Source organism: Gouania willdenowi, chromosome 3 (assembly GCF_900634775.1).
Source record: "Gouania willdenowi chromosome 3, fGouWil2.1, whole genome shotgun sequence".
Lineage (NCBI taxonomy): Eukaryota > Metazoa > Chordata > Actinopteri > Blenniiformes > Gobiesocidae > Gouania > Gouania willdenowi.
The window spans coordinates 6,806,203-6,825,573 of NC_041046.1; the positions used below are offsets into that span (position 1 = coordinate 6,806,203).

The 19,371-nt window shown below is 39.9% G+C and overlaps 1 protein-coding gene across 1 annotated transcript; it reads left to right on the plus strand.

Annotated features, from left to right (window-relative positions):
- The first annotated feature begins 445 nt into the window (after positions 1 to 445).
- tollip (toll interacting protein) lies at positions 446 to 15,001 on the plus strand. The gene is made up of 6 exons (XM_028437088.1): positions 446 to 635; positions 3,500 to 3,649; positions 4,854 to 5,036; positions 11,295 to 11,447; positions 13,226 to 13,310; positions 14,604 to 15,001. The coding sequence occupies exons 1-6, from the start codon at positions 603 to 605 to the stop codon at positions 14,828 to 14,830; spliced, it is 831 nt and encodes a 276-aa protein (XP_028292889.1). The 5' UTR covers positions 446 to 602; the 3' UTR covers positions 14,831 to 15,001.
- The last annotated feature ends 4,370 nt before the right edge of the window (positions 15,002 to 19,371 follow it).

Below are 19,371 nucleotides of genomic sequence, written 5' to 3' on the forward strand. Positions count from 1 at the left end.
ATAAAATTACGATTTTATTAAAATGCGACTTTATTCTCATAAAATTAAGAAAGTGTCGATTCGTACGGACAACCCCCGGTGCTATTGGTACGTTTACCGAAGAACACGTACGTAGGGTTAGGTTTACGGTTAGATTTAGTCACGTGACCTAAACTGGCCAATGACTGACATTTCACGTGACCTAAACTGGCCAATGAGGGGCGCTGCGTACGGATAGATTGACAGTATATTAGTGTTAATTACAACTTTATTTTCTAAATATTACGATTTTTTTAATGTTGCCTAATACGCTGTTGTATATACCATTTGCATTTTAAACCTACTCTTTTAACAGATAATTTCAGTAAATTCACTTAGTAAAAATGTATTTTATTTTTGGATCAAACGGCGCAGCGACAACCAACAGATGGCGGTGGTGCTACATTAGTTTGATAGAATGAAAACAAGTAGTCAGCAGCAGCAGAAGAAGAAGAAGAAGGAAAAAAAAAAGAAGAAGAGAGAAACGTGAACACTTCCTGGATTTGTGTCGGATCGATCATCAACCTCTCAGTTTGTGATCGTCTGTGATTAAAGTCAACAGACAGACAGACATACAGACAGACATGGCGACTACCATCAGCACTCAGAGAGGACAGGTAAGGAGCTCCGCTAACCAAGCTGCTGTTAACAGTTCGATCTGCCCGTAGTGACACATCACTGGAATAAACGCACATAGTTTGTCTCTGTGTTGGTTAATAATCGTAACATTGCTCCTACACAGCTGAGTTTGTCTCACTCTTTACACAGCCTCCTTCTACAACCACACCCTGAGTAAACACGTGATAAGAGGCTAAATGTTAGGTTGACAGGTTAGCTTCCTGCTAACACATGTTATGGATGAATTGATTAGATACTATACCATTAGATTTGATCGTCTTTGCTCACACAGAACCTGAGAAAAGATGGCAAAATGACTAGTCTTCAGTACTAGAGTAAAAGTGAATAAAAAAAATGACTCTGGTGAAAGTAAAAGTATTGAAGTTGCTCCTTTACTTGAATAAAAGTAAAATAGTATATGCTACTAAATGTACTTACTGTAAGTATAAAAAGTAAAGCAAATGTCCCTTCAATAATAAGACAAGGCTTTTAAACCTGCAAATTCCATATGCAAATGCTCAATTAAACCCAGAGCATCTTTAAGTTTAACATTTTTAAAAACTTGAAAATGTTAACCATAAAACGAAAGGACCTGCCTAACAGGAAAAAGCTCAAACTACCAACGTTTTGCGTCTTTTTACGATGTGTCGCCATCGGTGAAGGTGGTAAAAGTAACGAGTTCATGTTAAAAATGTAAGGAGTAGAAAGTACAGGTATTTGTTTAAATAAGTAAGAAGTTGGCAAACAAAAAAAAAAACAAAATACTCAAATAAAGTACAGCTACCAGATAAAACTATTTAAGGCAAGGCAAATTTATTTGTATAGCGCATTTCATACACAGGGCAACTCAATGTGCTTTACATGATAAAACATTCAACTGTTTAAAATTAAAAAGAACATTTAAAATCAACAACAAACACTTTATATCAACAACATGACCAAAAATCTCCCTCTCAATCATATGCAGTAGAGAAAAAAGTGCCTTTAACGTTGATTTAAAAATGTTCACATTAGATGCTGACTTCAGCTCTGCTGGCAGTTTGTTCCACTTCTTTGCAGCATAACAACTAAACACAGCATCACCATGGTTACTGTGAGCTCTGGGCTCCACTATCTGACCTGTGTCCATAGATCTGAGAGACCTGCTGGGTTCATACCTGACTAACATCTCACTGATGTATTCTGGACCAAACCCATTCACAGATTTATACACCAGCAGCATAACCTTAAAGTCTATTCTGAGACTGACTGGGAGCCAGTGTAAATATTTTAAAACTGGAGTAATGTGTTCTGACCTCTTTGTTCTGGTTCAGACCTGAGCTGCAGCGTTCTGAACCAGCTGTAGATGTTTGATGATCTTTTGGGGGATTCCTGTCAGAAGACCATTACAATAGTCCAGTCTGCTGGATATAAAAGCATGGACCAGTTTCTCCTGATCTTTCTGAGCCATTAAACCTTTCACTCTGGAGATGTTCTTTAGGTGGTAGAAGATGTTTTTGTGATAGATTTGATCTGATGCTGAATGTAAGATCTGAGTCAATCAGAACACCAAGGTTTTTGACTTGGTCTTTAGCTTTTAAAGATCCAGACTCAAGATACTTGCTGACAGCAGTCCTGTTTTCCTTGTTACCAAAGACAATCACCTCCATCTTGTCATGATTTTGTTGAAGGAAGTTTTCACCCATCCAGCAGTTTACTTTTTCTAAGCAGTCACACAACACCTCAATGGGACCATGGTCATCTGGGTTCAGTACCAACTACTTGGGTAATTGTCACCTCTGAACATGAGTGAGCACAACCTCCTCCTGCTGCTCTTTTCACTCATTTTTACTTCTCAAAACCAGTGCTTTTTATATTTCCTCAATGTTTTTTTATACTTTGTTTCAATACAAACAACAGAAAAAATCAAAATACACACTGGTATCATGTTGAACAAATGAAAAAAGAAACACTGGGGAATCTCAACCATGAATGTAAGTGACAACAGTAAGGACATTCAAACTGTCAACCATAAATAAGTCATAAGCTAACTAGATTTTAAGAAGAAAATGAAGAAACAAACAAACAAATAAAGGTTATATTAATTCAAATAAAAGCTACATAGTGAAACATATACATTTCAGGCTTTTACATCTTTCACTTAGATTTACTAAACATTTTTAACTCATTCTTCCATTAGCTTAGAGTTGGTTTAGTTTTAAAATACCTGCACTTGTGAATACATAAGTGTTACTGAGGAGCTCCAAGTTTCCATCACAAATACAAATGTATGTTTAAATTACTTAAGTATTACTTATATTTAAAATTACATTTTGAACTTAACATCTTTCACTGATGTTTAAGATGTGAATCTCCATAAACTGCAGCCGGCTCAGTCCAGAATGCACTTATCACATTACATTAAAAAAATAAATGATCCAAAATCTCAATATCCGTCTCACAAAATGTGCTTTGAAACTTGTGCGATTGTGTGGAACTGATGACAGTGTTCAGTGTGACACATATTTGATTAACAACGCTGTTCAACCCAATGCTTTTGAATCCTGAACCTGTGACCTTGTGTCATTGCACCTGTTTTGACTACAAATCAAGTATGTTTATATTTAATTTTTTTAAACGTTTTTTTTCTCAATACCGTACAAGTGTTTTATTTTGCTAATAGACTGTTCTTGCAGGGACCCCCAATGAGGCTAATGGGGGGATTTTTATAAAATATGAAGTAACTAATAAGTAATTGTGCAGAGAGTGAAAAATATTGTCTCTTTTACACAGTCTCATGAGTTCTAAAGGTAGAAACGCCCAACGTTGTGTTTTGTTTCATAGACAGTCTTGCATAACTGTGTGTATTTGTGTGTGTGTCCAGGTGTATATTGGGGAGCTGCCCCAGGACTTCCTGCGGATCACTCCCACCCACCAGCAGCAGCAGGTCCAGATGGACGCCCAGGCAGCTCGACAGCTGCAGTACGGAGGAGCCATGGGTACAATGGGCCGACTCAGCATTACTGTGGTCCAGGTCTGCAGACTCAGTCTCACTGTCACACATCACTACAGTACCCAATGAGTATATACTGTCTGCTATATACTAATAGTGTATAATGGAAGACAAGAAGAGATGCTTTTATTTTGAAAGAGGGATGTCTGATTTTTAGCTTGAAGCCAGTCACAGGATAATTTTACATTCCGCTCACAATGCATCATGGGACAGTTGAGTATGACTAGTGTGCCCACCGTGCACACTTAAAAAAATGTCCCCATATAGTATACATCTGGGTATTGCTTACATACTCAATCTTTTCATAATGTGAATGCACTACATACTCATTTTGACACCAGACCTAGTATGAGTAGTATGTTAGTGTGCGTAGTACGTTATTGCGAGTCGTGTGTTATTGCGAGTCGTGTGTTATTGCGAGTCGTGCGTTATTGCGAGTCGTGCGTTATTGCGAGTCGTGCGTTATTGCGAGTCGTGCGTTATTGCGAGTCGTGCGTTATTGCGAGTCGTGCGTTATTGCGAGTCGCGCGTTAGTGCGAGTCGCGCGTTAGTGCGAGTCGCGCGTTAGTATAAATAAAAAGTTTGTATGAGTCGTGCGTTAGCGCGAGTCGTGCGTTAGTATAAATAAAAAGTTTGTACGAGTCATACGTTAGTGCGAGTCGTGCGTTAGTGCGAGTCGTGCGTTAGTGCGAGTCGTGCGTTAGTGCGAGTTGTGCGTTAGTATAAATAAAAAGTTTGTATGAGTCGTGCGTTAGCGCGAGTCGTGCGTTAGTATAAATAAAAAGTTTGTACGAGTCATACGTTAGTGCGAGTCGTGCGTTAGTGCGAGTCGTGCGTTAGTGCGAGTCGTGCGTTAGTGCGAGTTGTGCGTTAGTGCGAGTTGTGCGTTAGTATAAATAAAAAGTTTGTATGAGTCGTACGTTAGTGCGAGTTGTGCGTTAGTGCGAGTCGTGCGTTAGTGCGAGTCGTGCGTTAGTATAAATAAAAAGTTTGTATGAGTCGTATGTTAGTGTGAGTAGTACGTTAGTATGACATTTACGAAACAGCCTCAGCCTGTGTTTTCTACCTTGTCTTCACTGTAGACATAAGTACAATGAGGAACTAAGTTTTTTAATCATTTATTATTTTGGGTTTCTATCCTACGTTGTGTTTGAAACTCTCATTTTGTCAAAGATTGACAGATGTTATCAACATGTGAATAATGCTTTGTCGCATTTCTCTGAAGGCTAAACTGGCGAAGAACTACGGCATGACTCGGATGGATCCGTACTGCAGGATCCGACTGGGCTATGCCGTCTACGAGACGCCCACCGCCCACAACGGAGCCAAGAACCCTCGCTGGAACAAAGTCATCCAGTGCACCGTGCCGCCGGGCGTGGACTCCTTCTACCTGGAGATCTTTGACGAGGTCAGAGGTCGTTCATTAAATTGGTGTTAAGTAAAAATCCAGCTGTTGTTTGCTCAGATTATTTTAACGTTATTTGATTTGGTAGATTGTGTTTCTGGACCAATCACAGAGCAATAACATCCAGAGGATGTGTAAAGAGTACTGATGTATAGGGATGTCCCGGTATAACTTTTTCATTTCCGATATGATACCGATATTGCAGCCTTGCGTATCGGCCGATACTGATATTGATCTGATATCAGCATGAATTATATATACTTTTTAAAAAATAATAATAATAATAACTATAATAATAATAACTATAACAACCCCGAGAGATTTATTCCCCACTTTCATCGCTTCCTCTGTGGATTTACTGGACATTTTACTCAAAGGTGCGCTCACCTTTGCTCACGCAGTGAAGCGCCGGAGGAGAGGAAAAAGAGCCGGTGCGCTTGTGCGCCTCCGCCAGCGCGGCCGACGCACACCGTTACCGGGGATATTCCTCTCTAACGTGCGCTCACTGTGTAACAAAGTGGACGAACTCCAGCTGCTGTTGGGTAGAAACAGAGACTTCTCCTCATCTTCTGTTCTGTGCTTCACGGAAACGTGGCTGTGTGGAGCGGTACCGGACTCTGCGCTGCAGTTGGCCGGCTTCCAACTTCACAGAGCGGACCGAGACGCGGAGCTCACCGGGAAGAAGAAAGGTGGAGGAATCTGCTTTTATGTGAACAGTAACTGGTGTAACGACGTGACAGTGATCCTCCAGCACTGCTCTCCTCACCTGGAATCCTTTATTATCAACAGCAAACCCTTCTATTCTCCCCGTGAGTTCGCTTCATTCATCCTGGTTGGCGTGTACATCCCACCGTCAGCTGATGTGCGCGAGGCACAGCGCACACTCGCCGACCAGATCCTGTGCATGGAGCGGACCTACCCGGACTCTTTTATCATTGTGCTTGGTGACTTTAATAAAGGGGACCTCTCACACCAGCTCCCCAAATATAGACAATTAATTAAATGTCCGACCAGAGAGGAGAAGACACTGGATCACTGTTACACCACACTAAGCAGTGCTTATCACGCCGTTTCCCGTGCTGCACTGGGCCAATCGGACCATTTGATGGTCCATCTGATTCCTTCATACAGACAGAGGCTGAAGCTCTGTAAACCTGTGGTGAAGGAATCTAAACAATGGACCAGTGAAGCAGTGGAGAAACTCCAGGAGTGTTTGGACTGGACTGACTGGGATGTTTTCAGGTCTGCGAACAGTTCTCTGGATGAGTTTACAGACGCTGTGACGTCCTACATCAGCTTCTGTGAGGACAGCTGTATTCCATCAAAGACCAGGGTGAGTTATAACAATGACAAACCCTGGTTCACAGCTAAGCTCAGAGGGCTGAGGACAGACAAAGAGGTCGCTTTCAGGAGTGGAGACAGAGCCAGGTACAGAGAGTCGAAGTACACGTTTGAAAAGGAGGTGAGAAAAGCCAAACGTTTGTACTCAGAGAAGCTACAATATCAGTTCTCTGCAAATGACTCGGCTTCTGTCTGGAGAGGGCTCAGGCAAATTACAAACTACAAGCCCAGAGCCCCTGCTGCTGCTAACGACCTCTGCCTGGCCAACAGTCTGAATGAGTTCTATTGTAGATTTGACAGACAATGGGACAGACCTGACTCCAACCCCCCTCACACCTCTGACCAGCCTCACTCCAACACCTTCACCCCCCACATCAAAGCTACAGTTTCACCCCAGCTGCCTACAGAGGCTCTCTCCCCTATCTTCCCCCCCTCCTCCCCCCCTCCTACAGAGACACCTTTCTCCATCAAAGAGAGAGATGTGAATAGACTTTTCAGGAGACAAAACCCCCGTAAGGCTTGTGGACCGGACTCTGTCTCTCCCTCTACCTTGAAGCACTGTGCTGATCAGCTGTCTCCAGTGTTCACAGACATTTTTAACACCTCACTGGAGACATGCACCGTACCAGCCTGTTTTAAGGCCTCCACCATCGTTCCTGTCCCTAAAAAGCTGAGGATCACAGGACTTAATGACTACAGACCCATCGCTCTGACATCTGTGGTCATGAAGTCCTTTGAACGCCTCATGCTCTCCCACATCAAGGACATCACCGACCCCCACCTGGACCCCCTGCAGTTTGCCTATAGATCCAACAGGTCAGTAGACGATGCTGTAAACCTGGCTCTCCACTTCATCCTCCAGCACCTGGACTCCCCAGGCTCCTACGCCAGGATCCTGTTTGTGGACTTCAGCTCTGCTTTTAATACAATAATCCCAGCTCTCCTTCAGGACAAGCTTTCCCAGCTGAACGTGCCAGACTCCACCTGCAGGTGGATCACAGACTTCCTGTCTGACAGGAAGCAGCACGTGAAGCTGGGAAAAACCATCTCTGCTCCCCGGACCATCAGCACTGGATCTCCTCAGGGCTGTGTTCTTTCTCCTCTGCTCTTCTCCCTGTACACCAACAGCTGCACCTCCTCTCACCAGTCGGTCAAACTCCTGAAGTTTGCAGACGACACGACCATCATCGGTCTCATCGCTGATGGAGACGAGTCCGACTACAGGTGGGAGACAGACCGGCTGGTGTCCTGGTGCAGCCAGAACAACCTGGAGCTCAATGCTTTAAAGACAGTGGAGATGATAGCAGACTTCAGGAAGAACCCAGCCCCCCTCACCCCCCTCACCCTGGGAGACTCTACAGTGAGCTCTGTAGAGTACTTCTGCTTCCTGGGGACCATCATCACTCAGGACCTCAAGTGGGAGCTGAACATCAGCTCCCTTATCAAAAAAGCTCAGCAGAGGATGTACTTTTTGCGGCAGCTGAAGAAGTTCAGTCTGCCAACAAAGATGATGGTGAACTTCTACAGCTCCATCATCCAGTCCATCCTCTGCTCCTCCATCACCATCTGGTACGCTGCAGCTACGGCCAAGGACAAGGCCAGACTGCAGCGTATCATCCACTCTGCAGAGAAGGTCATCGGCTGCAATCTGCCCTCCCTCCAGGACCTGTACGCCTCCAGGATTTTGAGGCGTGCAGGAAAGATTGTGGCCGACCCCTCCCACCCCGGTCATAAACTGTTTCAATCTCTCCCTTCTGGTAGGAGGTTTCGGTCCATCAGGACCAGAACCTCCAGACACAAAAACAGCTTCTTTCCCTCTGCCACCATCCACATGAACACACCCCAAGTCACCCACTGAACCCCCCCCCCCCCCACCCGATCACCACCTCCACCAGCTTGATACCTGCTGCACTGTATATATATATATTTATATTTATATTTATCCTATTTATCCTTTATTCTCTATCTATCCTTTATTTATCCCTCATCCTTTATATTTATCATTATTATTATTATTATTGTTGCTGGGTTGTGCTTTGTTGTTCTGTTTTTATTTCTTTTATTTCTTTTTGTTGCTTGTTTTGTGCACCAACCACCAAGTCAAATTCCTTGTACTGTCCTCAAAACTGTACATGGCAAATAAAACATTTCTGATTCTGATTCTGATTCTGATTCTGAAATAATACTTATTTTGTAGTGTGGAATGTTAGAAAAGGCTTGATCAAGTGATGTTACTCAAACAGAGAACAATAGTCAGCAACAGTAGGTATGAGAAAAACTGACCCATTTATTTTTAACTAATTAGTTACATAACCTTTAACCTTGAACATAATATCTACAGTATTCTACAATTGAATAAAATAAATTAAAAATAAATTAAGGGGGGAAAAAAAAATCTGAGATTTCGGAAATTTGAATCCGATATTTGTTTTCAGGTTAATATCAGACCGATATTTGATATTGGATCGGGACACCCCTACTGATATACAGAATACTCAAGTAGAAGTAATGTTACCAAACTGGAATTGTATTCAAGTACAAGTAATTCACACATAAAATACTCAAGTACAAATAAAAAGTAGCTGAATTAAAGACACACTGTGTAACTTTTGGCCACTAGGGGCACTAGACCTATAACTTTCACGTTAAGCGCTCCTAGTGGCCACAAGCGCTGCAGCGCAGTTTTGCGGATGTGACGGCAAATGATGCTGGTGTGCATTCTTGACTGCTTGGAAATAAACCGGAAATGAAGAAGAATGAGAAGATGGTTTAGAGACTTAAAGATGACAAGCACAGTGGAATAAATTACTGTTTGGTTCCACAGATGTACGCAGAGGCTTGTGCACAGGTCATACAGTAAACAGTCACATGAATGGCAAGTAAATAAATAACCGTTTCACAGTTGGCGTCCGGATCGGGCCGCATTTTCTCATCCGAGTTCAACCTGACAGTTAAAACCTCTTTTTTTAATTTAAAAAAAAATTACATATTTGTTTGTTTTAGTGGTAAGCACTAGGGATGTAACGATTCACTCAACTCCTGATACGATTCAATTCACGATACTGGGTTCACGATACGATTCCCTCACGATTTATTTTACAAAATGAGACTGTAGACAAAAATTTTTTTGGGAAAAAAACTAGAAAATACTGTATTATTTTCCTTTTATTTTTCATTGTCAAACGAATTCCTTGATAAACTATTCAAAACAATGCAATTTAACTAAAAATAAATCTTGAATAAAATAAATAAAGGAATAATACAAATGAAAATTAAGCCTATTAATTTAAATTCTGGTTCTAAAATAAACAATGCAAAACTGAATAATAGTTCTTTTTCTTTTAAAAGTGCAACTGAAAATGTATTTTGTGCCTTAACAATTGGACTTAAAAAAAAAAAACCGTGATTGCACTAATTTACGTCATATTTGTTCGGACCAGCAGAGGGCGCTGGTAACCCAGTGGTCGGTTGACATGCAGCTATCTTGCAGTGAAGAAGAGAAGCTATGCTAGCAGACAGAGCTAATAGAAAAACGTGACTTTTACAGATATTCAAGTAATATTACAGATATTCTTTCAGTGCTAAAGGGGTAATGAATCATTTATTAACATATTTAAGAGTAGAAGGCGGCCAGAAAGAAAGTATTAGCAGACTCCGCCCGCCTCCTACACTTGTGGAAAGCGCCCTCTGCTGGTTAAAAAAAGTACTGCGATTCAATTTTCAGAAAATCGATATCAACCGTGATACCTATGAATCGATTTTTAACTGCCTTATGATTAATCTTTACATCCCTAGTAAGCACCGATTTTATTAACAAACAACTATTAATGTCAACATCAGATCAGCGCACGGGTAACGAGAGAAAGTGAAACACAAACAGGGGCGCAGTGCACGCAAGAGACCCATCGGATCTATTTACATAATCAATGTATCAAAGATAAAGATAATCCATGTTATTGTGTAGAAAAAGGAATGTTTCAATGGTGCATTCCTTTATAATTGTCCTGTGCTCTATTCTCCCTGCCCCGCGGATCACTGCTCTCACCGTTACAGTTTAAGCTGCACTCTGTAGCAGCTGCAGCAGGAAAGGAAGAACGCTGCGCACAGATGACACTATGTGACCAAACCCGACCACCAGTTTTAAATATCTGTCTGAACCCAACCCGTTCGGTGTCGCGGGTCTTGACAGGGTTTGATTGGGTATCCATCCTCTAGTATCAGCTGTATACAGTTGATGTGCGCCCCCGCGGTGGCTTGGCTGATGACTGCAGTTACACTAACCACCGTGGTGTCACTATGGAGTCTGATTTCAAGATCCTGCCCTATGCTCCTTTAAGCATTACCAACGTCTTTTATTACTGTGCACACATACATTTCACATCTGTATTCGTTGCTGTACATATTGGTCATAAAACAATCATAACAAAATTGATCTATTTTAAATTCAACAAGACCTCAATACTCCTCTTGTTGTTTTTTTTTTTTTTTAAAAAAACAAGGATGTATAAAATAAGAAATACAAATAGAATAGAAAAAAAAAAATTCTACACTTTTATAGAGAGGTATTCTGATAGATTTAAGGTGATTAATTCATTCCAAAATAACAGGCAGGTTCACTGTTTTCTATATCTAATGATGGTGGGTGACAACCTGAACTACTTGTCAGTTGGTGCTATTCTCAGTCATTTTCATTTTATCCATAAAGGAGACCTATTTTGTCCACATCCTTGTAAATGTATTCATTTGTAAATTAAGTGAATAAGTATGTATTCCATTTGAGGTATTTCATTCGCTGTGTCTATCCATTCACTTATTGAGAGAGGATCAGGGTAAGCATTACCAACTGCTATGCAACGCCGACGAGAAGCTTTACTTTGTGTGTGTGTATGCGTGTGTGTGTATGTCTGTGTGCGTGCGTAGAGAGCGTTCTCCATGGATGATCGGATAGCGTGGACACATGTCGCCATCCCTGAGGGTCTGAGAGAGGGCAACGTGGTGGACGAGTGGTTCACTCTGAGTGGAAGGCAGGGCGACGACAAGGAGGGCATGATTAACCTGGTGATGTCATTTGCTGTGAGTACACACACACACACAGACCACTGCTTTGCACCCCCCCAGGAACAGTATGGTTTACAGTAGCCACATGTACTTCTTCTCATGTTACTTTAGAGCAGAGGTGCCCAAATTCTTTTCATTGAAGGGTCAGAAATGTATCGCGGTGGACGGCCGTGGGCCAAAGCATGAAATTAAATATGCCAATAACATAACTTTACAAAATAAACCCTTTTTTAAAAATCAAAAAATCAAAATAACAGTTTCAAATATGGGCAGCAGGCCAAAACTAATCACTTGCGGACCAATTTTGGCCTGCGGGCCTCAAATTAGACAGCCCTGCTTCAGAGCATACAGAATGTGTCAAACCCAAGGCCCGTGGACCAAATTCGGCCCACCAGAGCATCTAGTCCAGCCCGCAGGAAGATTATTTTCAAAGTGAAAAAATACCAAACCAAACCAAAGTTGTATTTAAGGCCAAGAATAAATAATAAAGTTGATACTTCGACCCACTCCCTTTCAAACACAAAAAGTGTGTGTATAAAGTTATATATGGAATTACTGTTTTTTACTTTTTTTCTTGAGGGAAACCATCTGCATCAAATCTATTGTTTCTTGTATTATTGCATTTGCAATTTTTTCAAAATAAAACTGTAAATCTCAAAGTTGCAGATAAAACACGATGAGGGTTGCAGGGCTATATTATTTACAGTGACGTGCCGTGACCACTAGGGCTAGGTCGGCACTGCCTACCTTGCCTACCCTGACGGCACTTCACTGATTATTTACAGTGATATTAAATTGCAATGATTTTTAAAAACCTGGAAAATTCCCTTAAATTTTCCCACAGAATTCTGGCAAATTTTGAGAAAATTTGTTGCATACTCAAGGAATTTTTACCAATTGCTTAACATTCAAGATTTTGTTTGAATTTGTTGCTTTTTTCCTTCACAAAAACATGGATTCTTCTGGTCCGGTCCACTTAAGGTCAAACTGGGTCATATGTGGCCCTTAAATGAGTTGGACACCCTTCCTTTAGAGGATAAAAACATTGAACTGACTCGGCAACGGCCGTGAAGCCTTGTGGGCATCCGCTAAACTTCATGTAGTGACCTGTGTTTTTATAGTTTTTTGCTTTGTTTATTTATTTGGGATTCCTGAAAGTTCTTGTTTCATTCGAAAGGGTGTGCTTGCTTTGTTATGATTTGTGGGACAATTTATGGTCCAGAAATTGTTATTGTCACAGGCTTAGCTCGTACTGTTAATGAAATGAATGCTAGTTGTAAAACAAAGTCAGAAAACACAGCAGGCATATAAAGAAGTCACCATCATAATTGCATTGCAATCTCTTTAAAATGATCCTCTTTTTTATCATCCTGATTAAACATTTGATGCTTTTTTAAATCTGTATTCTTTAAGTTTAATAATATATACATAATCCGGTAGAACATCATTAGGTATCGGTAGTTAATGTATCAATGACAAACAATAGAAATAGAATACCAACTGTAGAAGAGCTTAATCATGTAGTTTTTCAAAAAGAGACATTATCAAATTAGTGATTAGTATGTGTGAACATTAAATCAAATTGTTCCATTAGGAGGAATTATCTGCTGTCTGCTCCCAGGTTTAAAAAACTAACTCAATCTTAGTGTTGGTCTGAAACTACGAAGCTTTGTCATTAACAAACACAAAACGTCACGATATTATTAGGAAAGAAGTGTGTTTCCAGCAGCACCAGCAGAGCTCAGAGGTTTGGAGACGTGATGTCCATCATGTTGTTTCTGTGGTTTTGTCAGTCTCTACCTGCAGGAATGATGACTCAGCCTGTCGTCCTCATGCCCTCTGTCTACCAGCAAGGTGTTGGCTACATGCCCATTGCAGGTGAGACCGGGGTCACCTAACAAATAACACAAAATGTTGATTTAAAAAAATAAAGTCTAATAAAACTCTTTTTAACCGAAAAGTCTAGTTTAGTCAACCCACAGTCCCACAGCATTTTTTAAATGAGCAAAAATATCTAGTCAGTGAGTAGTTAAGGATTTAATAAAAGCAATTTGTTGTTTTGGACACTAAAAAACATTTTTATTAGGGCTAGGAATGTATCGTGTTAATTGCAAATAATTTTGTTGATGATCAGGGCAGCAGTGAGAGTCGGGAGAGATAAACACAAGGCGCTGTGTTTGAAATAAGAAGAATTTGATGCTGCAAATGGCATCGGCTTGTGCCGATACCGAACTTTTTAGTGCCGTATTGGGCCCCTACCGATACTAGTATTGATATTGGCACAACATTAGTGCAAATTGTGCAAGAGAAAGTTTGTCGATCACCAGAGCTTTTCTAGCCTCAGCTAGCGCCTCAATGCTAAACATGTAGCATTTAGCACTTCAGTGCTAAACCTGTAGCAGCTAGCGCCTCAATGCAAAACATGTAGCACCTAGCACCTAAATGCTAAACATGTAGCAGCTAGCACCCCAATGCTAAACATGTAGCAGCTAGCACCTCAATGTTAAACATGTAGCAGCTAGCACCCCAATGCTAAACATGTAGCAGCTAGCACTTTAAAGTTAACATGTAGCAGCTAGCGCCTCAATGCAAAACATGTAGCAGCTAGCGCCTCAATGCTAAACATGTAGCAGCTAGCGCCTCTATGCTAAACATGTAGCAGCTAGCGCCTCAATGCTAAACATGTAGCAGCTAGAACTTTAATGCTAACATGTAGCAGCTAGCAACTCAATGCTAAACATGTAGCAGCTAACACCTCAATGCTAGCAGCTAGCAGGGACAACAGTCCTTGTCTACACTGGACACTCAGACAGGGTTCAGAGACAAAATGAATAAATCCATGAGTGACAAATGAACAAAGTCAGTGGATAAATAATTGTAGTGGACAGTCAACCACTCTCTGTGGTACAGGATGTAGGCGGGGCTAGAAGCGCTGCTACAAATTCCATCGTCTGACCCAACTTATCAACTGCTTTATAGAAAGACTATTTCAAACTAAATTCATCAGCTTCATAGTTGCTCAGTTTATTTCATGATATCCACAGATATTGTGAATATTTTTGAAAAATGCTGGTCACTGTAATTGTAATTGAGTTGTAATTGAACATGGATAATTGAAGGCATAATTGTAATTGACCCCAACCCTGGCGCTGTGTCCTGCTGTGTTTGTAGGAGTGCCTGCGGTCTATAACCAGGGCATGGTTCCCATGGCGATGCCTCCCATGGCCATGCCTACTATGGCGGGTCAGGCTCAGGTGTGCAGCGAGGACGACCTGAAGGCTCTGCAGGACATGTTCCCCAACCTGGACCAGGAAGTGGTGCACACCGTGCTGGAGGCTCAACAGGGCAACAAAGATGCTGCCATCAACTCTCTGCTGCAGATGGCAGAGGAGCTGTAAACATACACACAGATATACACGTGCACGCTGAAAGATGACGGGCTTGCTCTCAGAGACTGAATAACTGAATAACATCACTAATCCACACGTTCCTCCACTGACTTTGGATGAAGTTCTGTGTGTGCAGCCAAAGGCACCTCCTCACATTCAGCCTGTGCTTCAAGCAAGAAACAAACAAAATAATCCAACAAAAAGTACTTGTAGGCTTGTGATATGTGAACCATAGCATTCTTCACCTGATTCACCTTTAAATACACACCAAATTATCTGCTTTAAAATCTATAAACACAACAGTTAAAGCTGCTGAGTGGCACCTGACAGTTGATGCTAAAAGTTTTTTTTTTTCATGCACCTTTATTTTGAAGGGGCACTAATCCTGAGTTACTTCCTGCTCATCTATTGTCAATGTCTATTTAGCGTCTTGTGAAGCTACTGACCCCCTGAGGGAGAAAAGAAGACTTATTTGTGAGATGACGAAACACAATCAGAAGCTGCTCACAGTGGCTACGTGAGATGTTTCTAACCTGGAACATTTGACAACAAGCTCAGCTAAGGAGACGTGTGGTTTTAATGCAGCGTGCCATAGTTTTATAAGTAATAATGGCACTAGCCAGAAAAGGCCAGAAATGTATCCAAATGTCGGGCTTTATCGTATCATTTCTAAAGCCGATTATTCTGATTATAGATGCTTGTAATTTATGAGCTGTACACTTCTCCTCTTTACTATCACGATCAATAACCACTAACACTTGTTTTAGAAAGTAAAGCATGGTTGATGATCTGCAGGAAGTTGTGCTCGTGAGTGTATATATACAGCAGCAGCACCTCCAGGAATGAGGTGAATAAATGTTATTGTATTAACAAGTGTGTTTTAGTTGAGAATGTCAGTTTTGGCATTTCTAGTCCACACTTGATCAAATGGATTCTCCACTGTTTTAAACAGTTTGGCATACAATCTTTGAAATGTACCTTTTAAAAGATCTATGTCCAACAAGACACATTATTATGCACCATATTAATTTATTTAACTTTTAAAAATGGGACTACTTTACACTTTTAGGGCCTGTGTTCCTCTATTTTGAAATCACGTGATTGATTATGTTGCTGCCTGTAAACATCCCATTGTTTTCTATTGGAGTGAAGCATTCAGCCTGCGTTTTAGATCATTTAGCAGCTTTTTAGATCATTTAGCAGCTTTGTAGATCATTTAGCGTTTTAGATCATTTAGCAGCTTTGTAGATCATTTAGCTTTTTAGATCATTTAGCAGCTTTTTCAGTCACAATGATAACTCGTGCTGCTTTTGGTTGCTCTAAATAATTAAAGAAAAGTTAAAGATGCCGATGTAAACCTCTTTTTAGAGAGTAGTTGACAATGTAGCAGAGAAGAAGAGCTCTTCTAAGGGACCTCTACTTTCCCTAAACAAAGCGCTGACACGCTCAGGTGGCTGAAGTTAGCGAGTAATCACAGACTGTTGGAGACACAAATCCTGAAGATGGAAGTCATTTTGGGTGGGAGTCCTTCAGCAGTCTGTGATTTTCTTGCAAACTTTTTGGTAAATAAGAGGTTTACATTGGCATCTTTAACTTTTCCTGTTTTTTTAGATTAACCAAAAGCAGCAGCAGTTATAATTTTGACTGAAATCCGGCTGAACGTTTCATTTCAATAGAAAACAATGGGACGTTTACAGGCAGTGGGGCCGTGTGACATCATCAATCATGTGATTTCAAGATGGAGGAACACAGGCTCTAAAACTGTAAAGTAGACCTATTTTTAAAAGGAAATAAAATGAATATGGTGCAAAATAAATCTAATAAGTACATTTCAAAGGTTTTAGGCCACATTTGTGAAAACAGTGAAGGATTCTTTAACAAGAAGCGTTGCTCACACGCACACCACAGTAATGGAAAGAAGAAAATATGGTTTAAGATCACATTATTTAAGGTGACCCGTCATAAAAATGTTTTTAAGGCACTTATTTTCCTTTAGTCACACAGTATATGATCTCCACTGATTTACGTTTTTTGTTTTCTAGGAACTTTCAGTGAGTGAACCACCTTAGATTGATTACTAAGTGTTGAGTATAATTAAAACTAAATTATTGAAGCTGGGTTTTGATATTTAGAAATGTGTTGAAATGAATGATTGTCATTGAACGTCACATTGCTTATATAAATTATTATAAAACGTTTAAAGGACCAAGATCTGATTTCTCACAGCAGGATTATTTAAGCCTCAGTTTAAAGTGTAACTCAGACTAGCCGAGTCTGGACTGGAGAACCAGGTTTGACTTCTGGAGAAGTGGATCCATCGGGGTTTATTTAGTCTGGGTTAGCACACGCAGGAAAACTAGTTTAAAGTGATACAGTATATAATATATATATATATAAATCTATTTGTCTATGAGTCAGGAGAGTTGGTTTTAGTAGCACATATTCTTTCTTTTGTGAGAAATAAGAACCCATTAATCAGAGGAGCTTGTAAATAAACGTGACTTTAAAGTTGAAGTGGTTCAGGTATTTGTTAAACTTCTCTGTAACTAACTATCCTGTTTTAGGAGAATTGTTGCAGTCCAAATGGAAATGGAGAATTAATGTTGGCAGTAACAGGAGAGATGTAGACAAAACACATAGAAAAGCATCATAATAATGCTACAAAGCTTTGTTCCCATTACAGTCAATGGAGTGTATCATTACATATTAAAACAGATCTGTGATTAATTCCAGCAACTTCCATTTGTCTTCTTTTTTGAATAAAATGTTATGGTTTCATTCATTCAGACAACTTCTTTCAGGAAATTTACATTCCTCTCCTGACATGTTTTGACTGTCAACTGCCAGTCTTCTTCAGAGGTGTCTGCTGATCGCTTTGATGTATCTTTATGAGTTCTTTCTGGTTGTCGTAGGGTTACCCTAACCTCTCTCCTCCAGAGACCATCGGGCGACAGGGGGCGTGGCCAAAAAATTCAAAAGGAGAAGTGACAGCGATCAGCAGATGCCTCTGAGGAAGATTGGCAGTTGACAGAGGTGTACCGGATTATAAGTATTCACGTTGCTGTACTTGTACTTTTTTGACTATATTTCTAAATGATTAATTTTACTTGTACTTGAGTATGTATTTAAAAAAGTAAAATAAGTTTGTTACATTTCTACACCCAACCGTTACTGAGTAAAATATTATTTTTCTTGTTTTAAAATATTTAAAACATTGTGAAACTACAAAAAATTAAATATACTAGACAATAAATGCATCACATCATAGCCGACCAGTCAGATTAAACCACCAAAAACAGCTTTGAATGAAGATTATTTCCTCAGTTTTAGAATGAATAAATGAAAGCTATAGCCTGCAAGTTTTTATTTATTTATTTTAATTTAAGTCATTGGTGTTATTTTATATATTTTATTTTTTTGAAAGAATTGTTCATTTTGACAAACCTTTTATTTTATACAGATGTCTGTGTTAAAAATAAATTAAAGTTCCAATCATGGTAGATTTCATCTCTTCCTTTTGAAATTTACATGAGATATTTACTGTATGTAAGGGGAACCGTGACAAGATTTATTACCAAAAATAAACGTGGGAAGTGAAAGTAACTATACTTTGAGTACTGTTTAATGGAGCTACTTTTTACTTGTACTTGATTATTTAATGTAACTTACTTGTACTTGAGCATGTAACAGTACATCTATAGAGTAGAATAGATCAGTACACTTTACACTTCTGACTGTCAAAACATGTCAGGAAATCAAAATAAATTTCCTGAAAAAAGCCTGAATAAATGAAACCTTGTGATTAATGAACTTTACTCATCTGGACATTTTTGCTCACAAACTGATTTAGAGTTGTTTTTGGAAAATGGGAAACCATAGTTTTTCCTCAAATATGCAGCATGCAATGTGTCAAAAGCTGGTCCATGGTCATGTAGAGCTTTCCATGGTCAACATGAGGTCCTACATGCAGTGGTCCCTCCAGGTGAACATGGATGCTCCTCCACTGCACTCTCACCATCATCTATTCCTTCCTCCTGTTGTCATTCACAAAGTTTGCTCTCAGCCATAGGTCATATACTTTATATATTTTTAATTTCAAACAGATTGCTAATGAGATGGTTGGACTGCAGCCGTGTGATTGTTGATTTAATGAAGTGGACTAATGGTTCTCAACTGTTGGGGCTTCATGACTCACCATCACCTGCTGAACTGCGGGTTCCCACTTTTCTGATGTATCAATGGAAAACAATACAAACAAGACACTAATGAACTAAAATGATGTTTGACGACCTAAAACACAACCAATCTATCATGGAGTTATTGTAATTAAATTTAAATTTTATCACTTATAGAAGAAAAAACTGATGGCTTTTCTTGTATATTGAAAAAACAATTTGTTTCTGTTATTTTATTATTATTTTTCCATTTAATTGTTTTTCCCAAATATTCCACTCATTTTATATATTTGCCTCTTTAATGAAGAAATAAAAGGTAACATCACCAATAAATGAAATACTCTCTTAGTGTTTTTATGGAAATTCATACAGTCT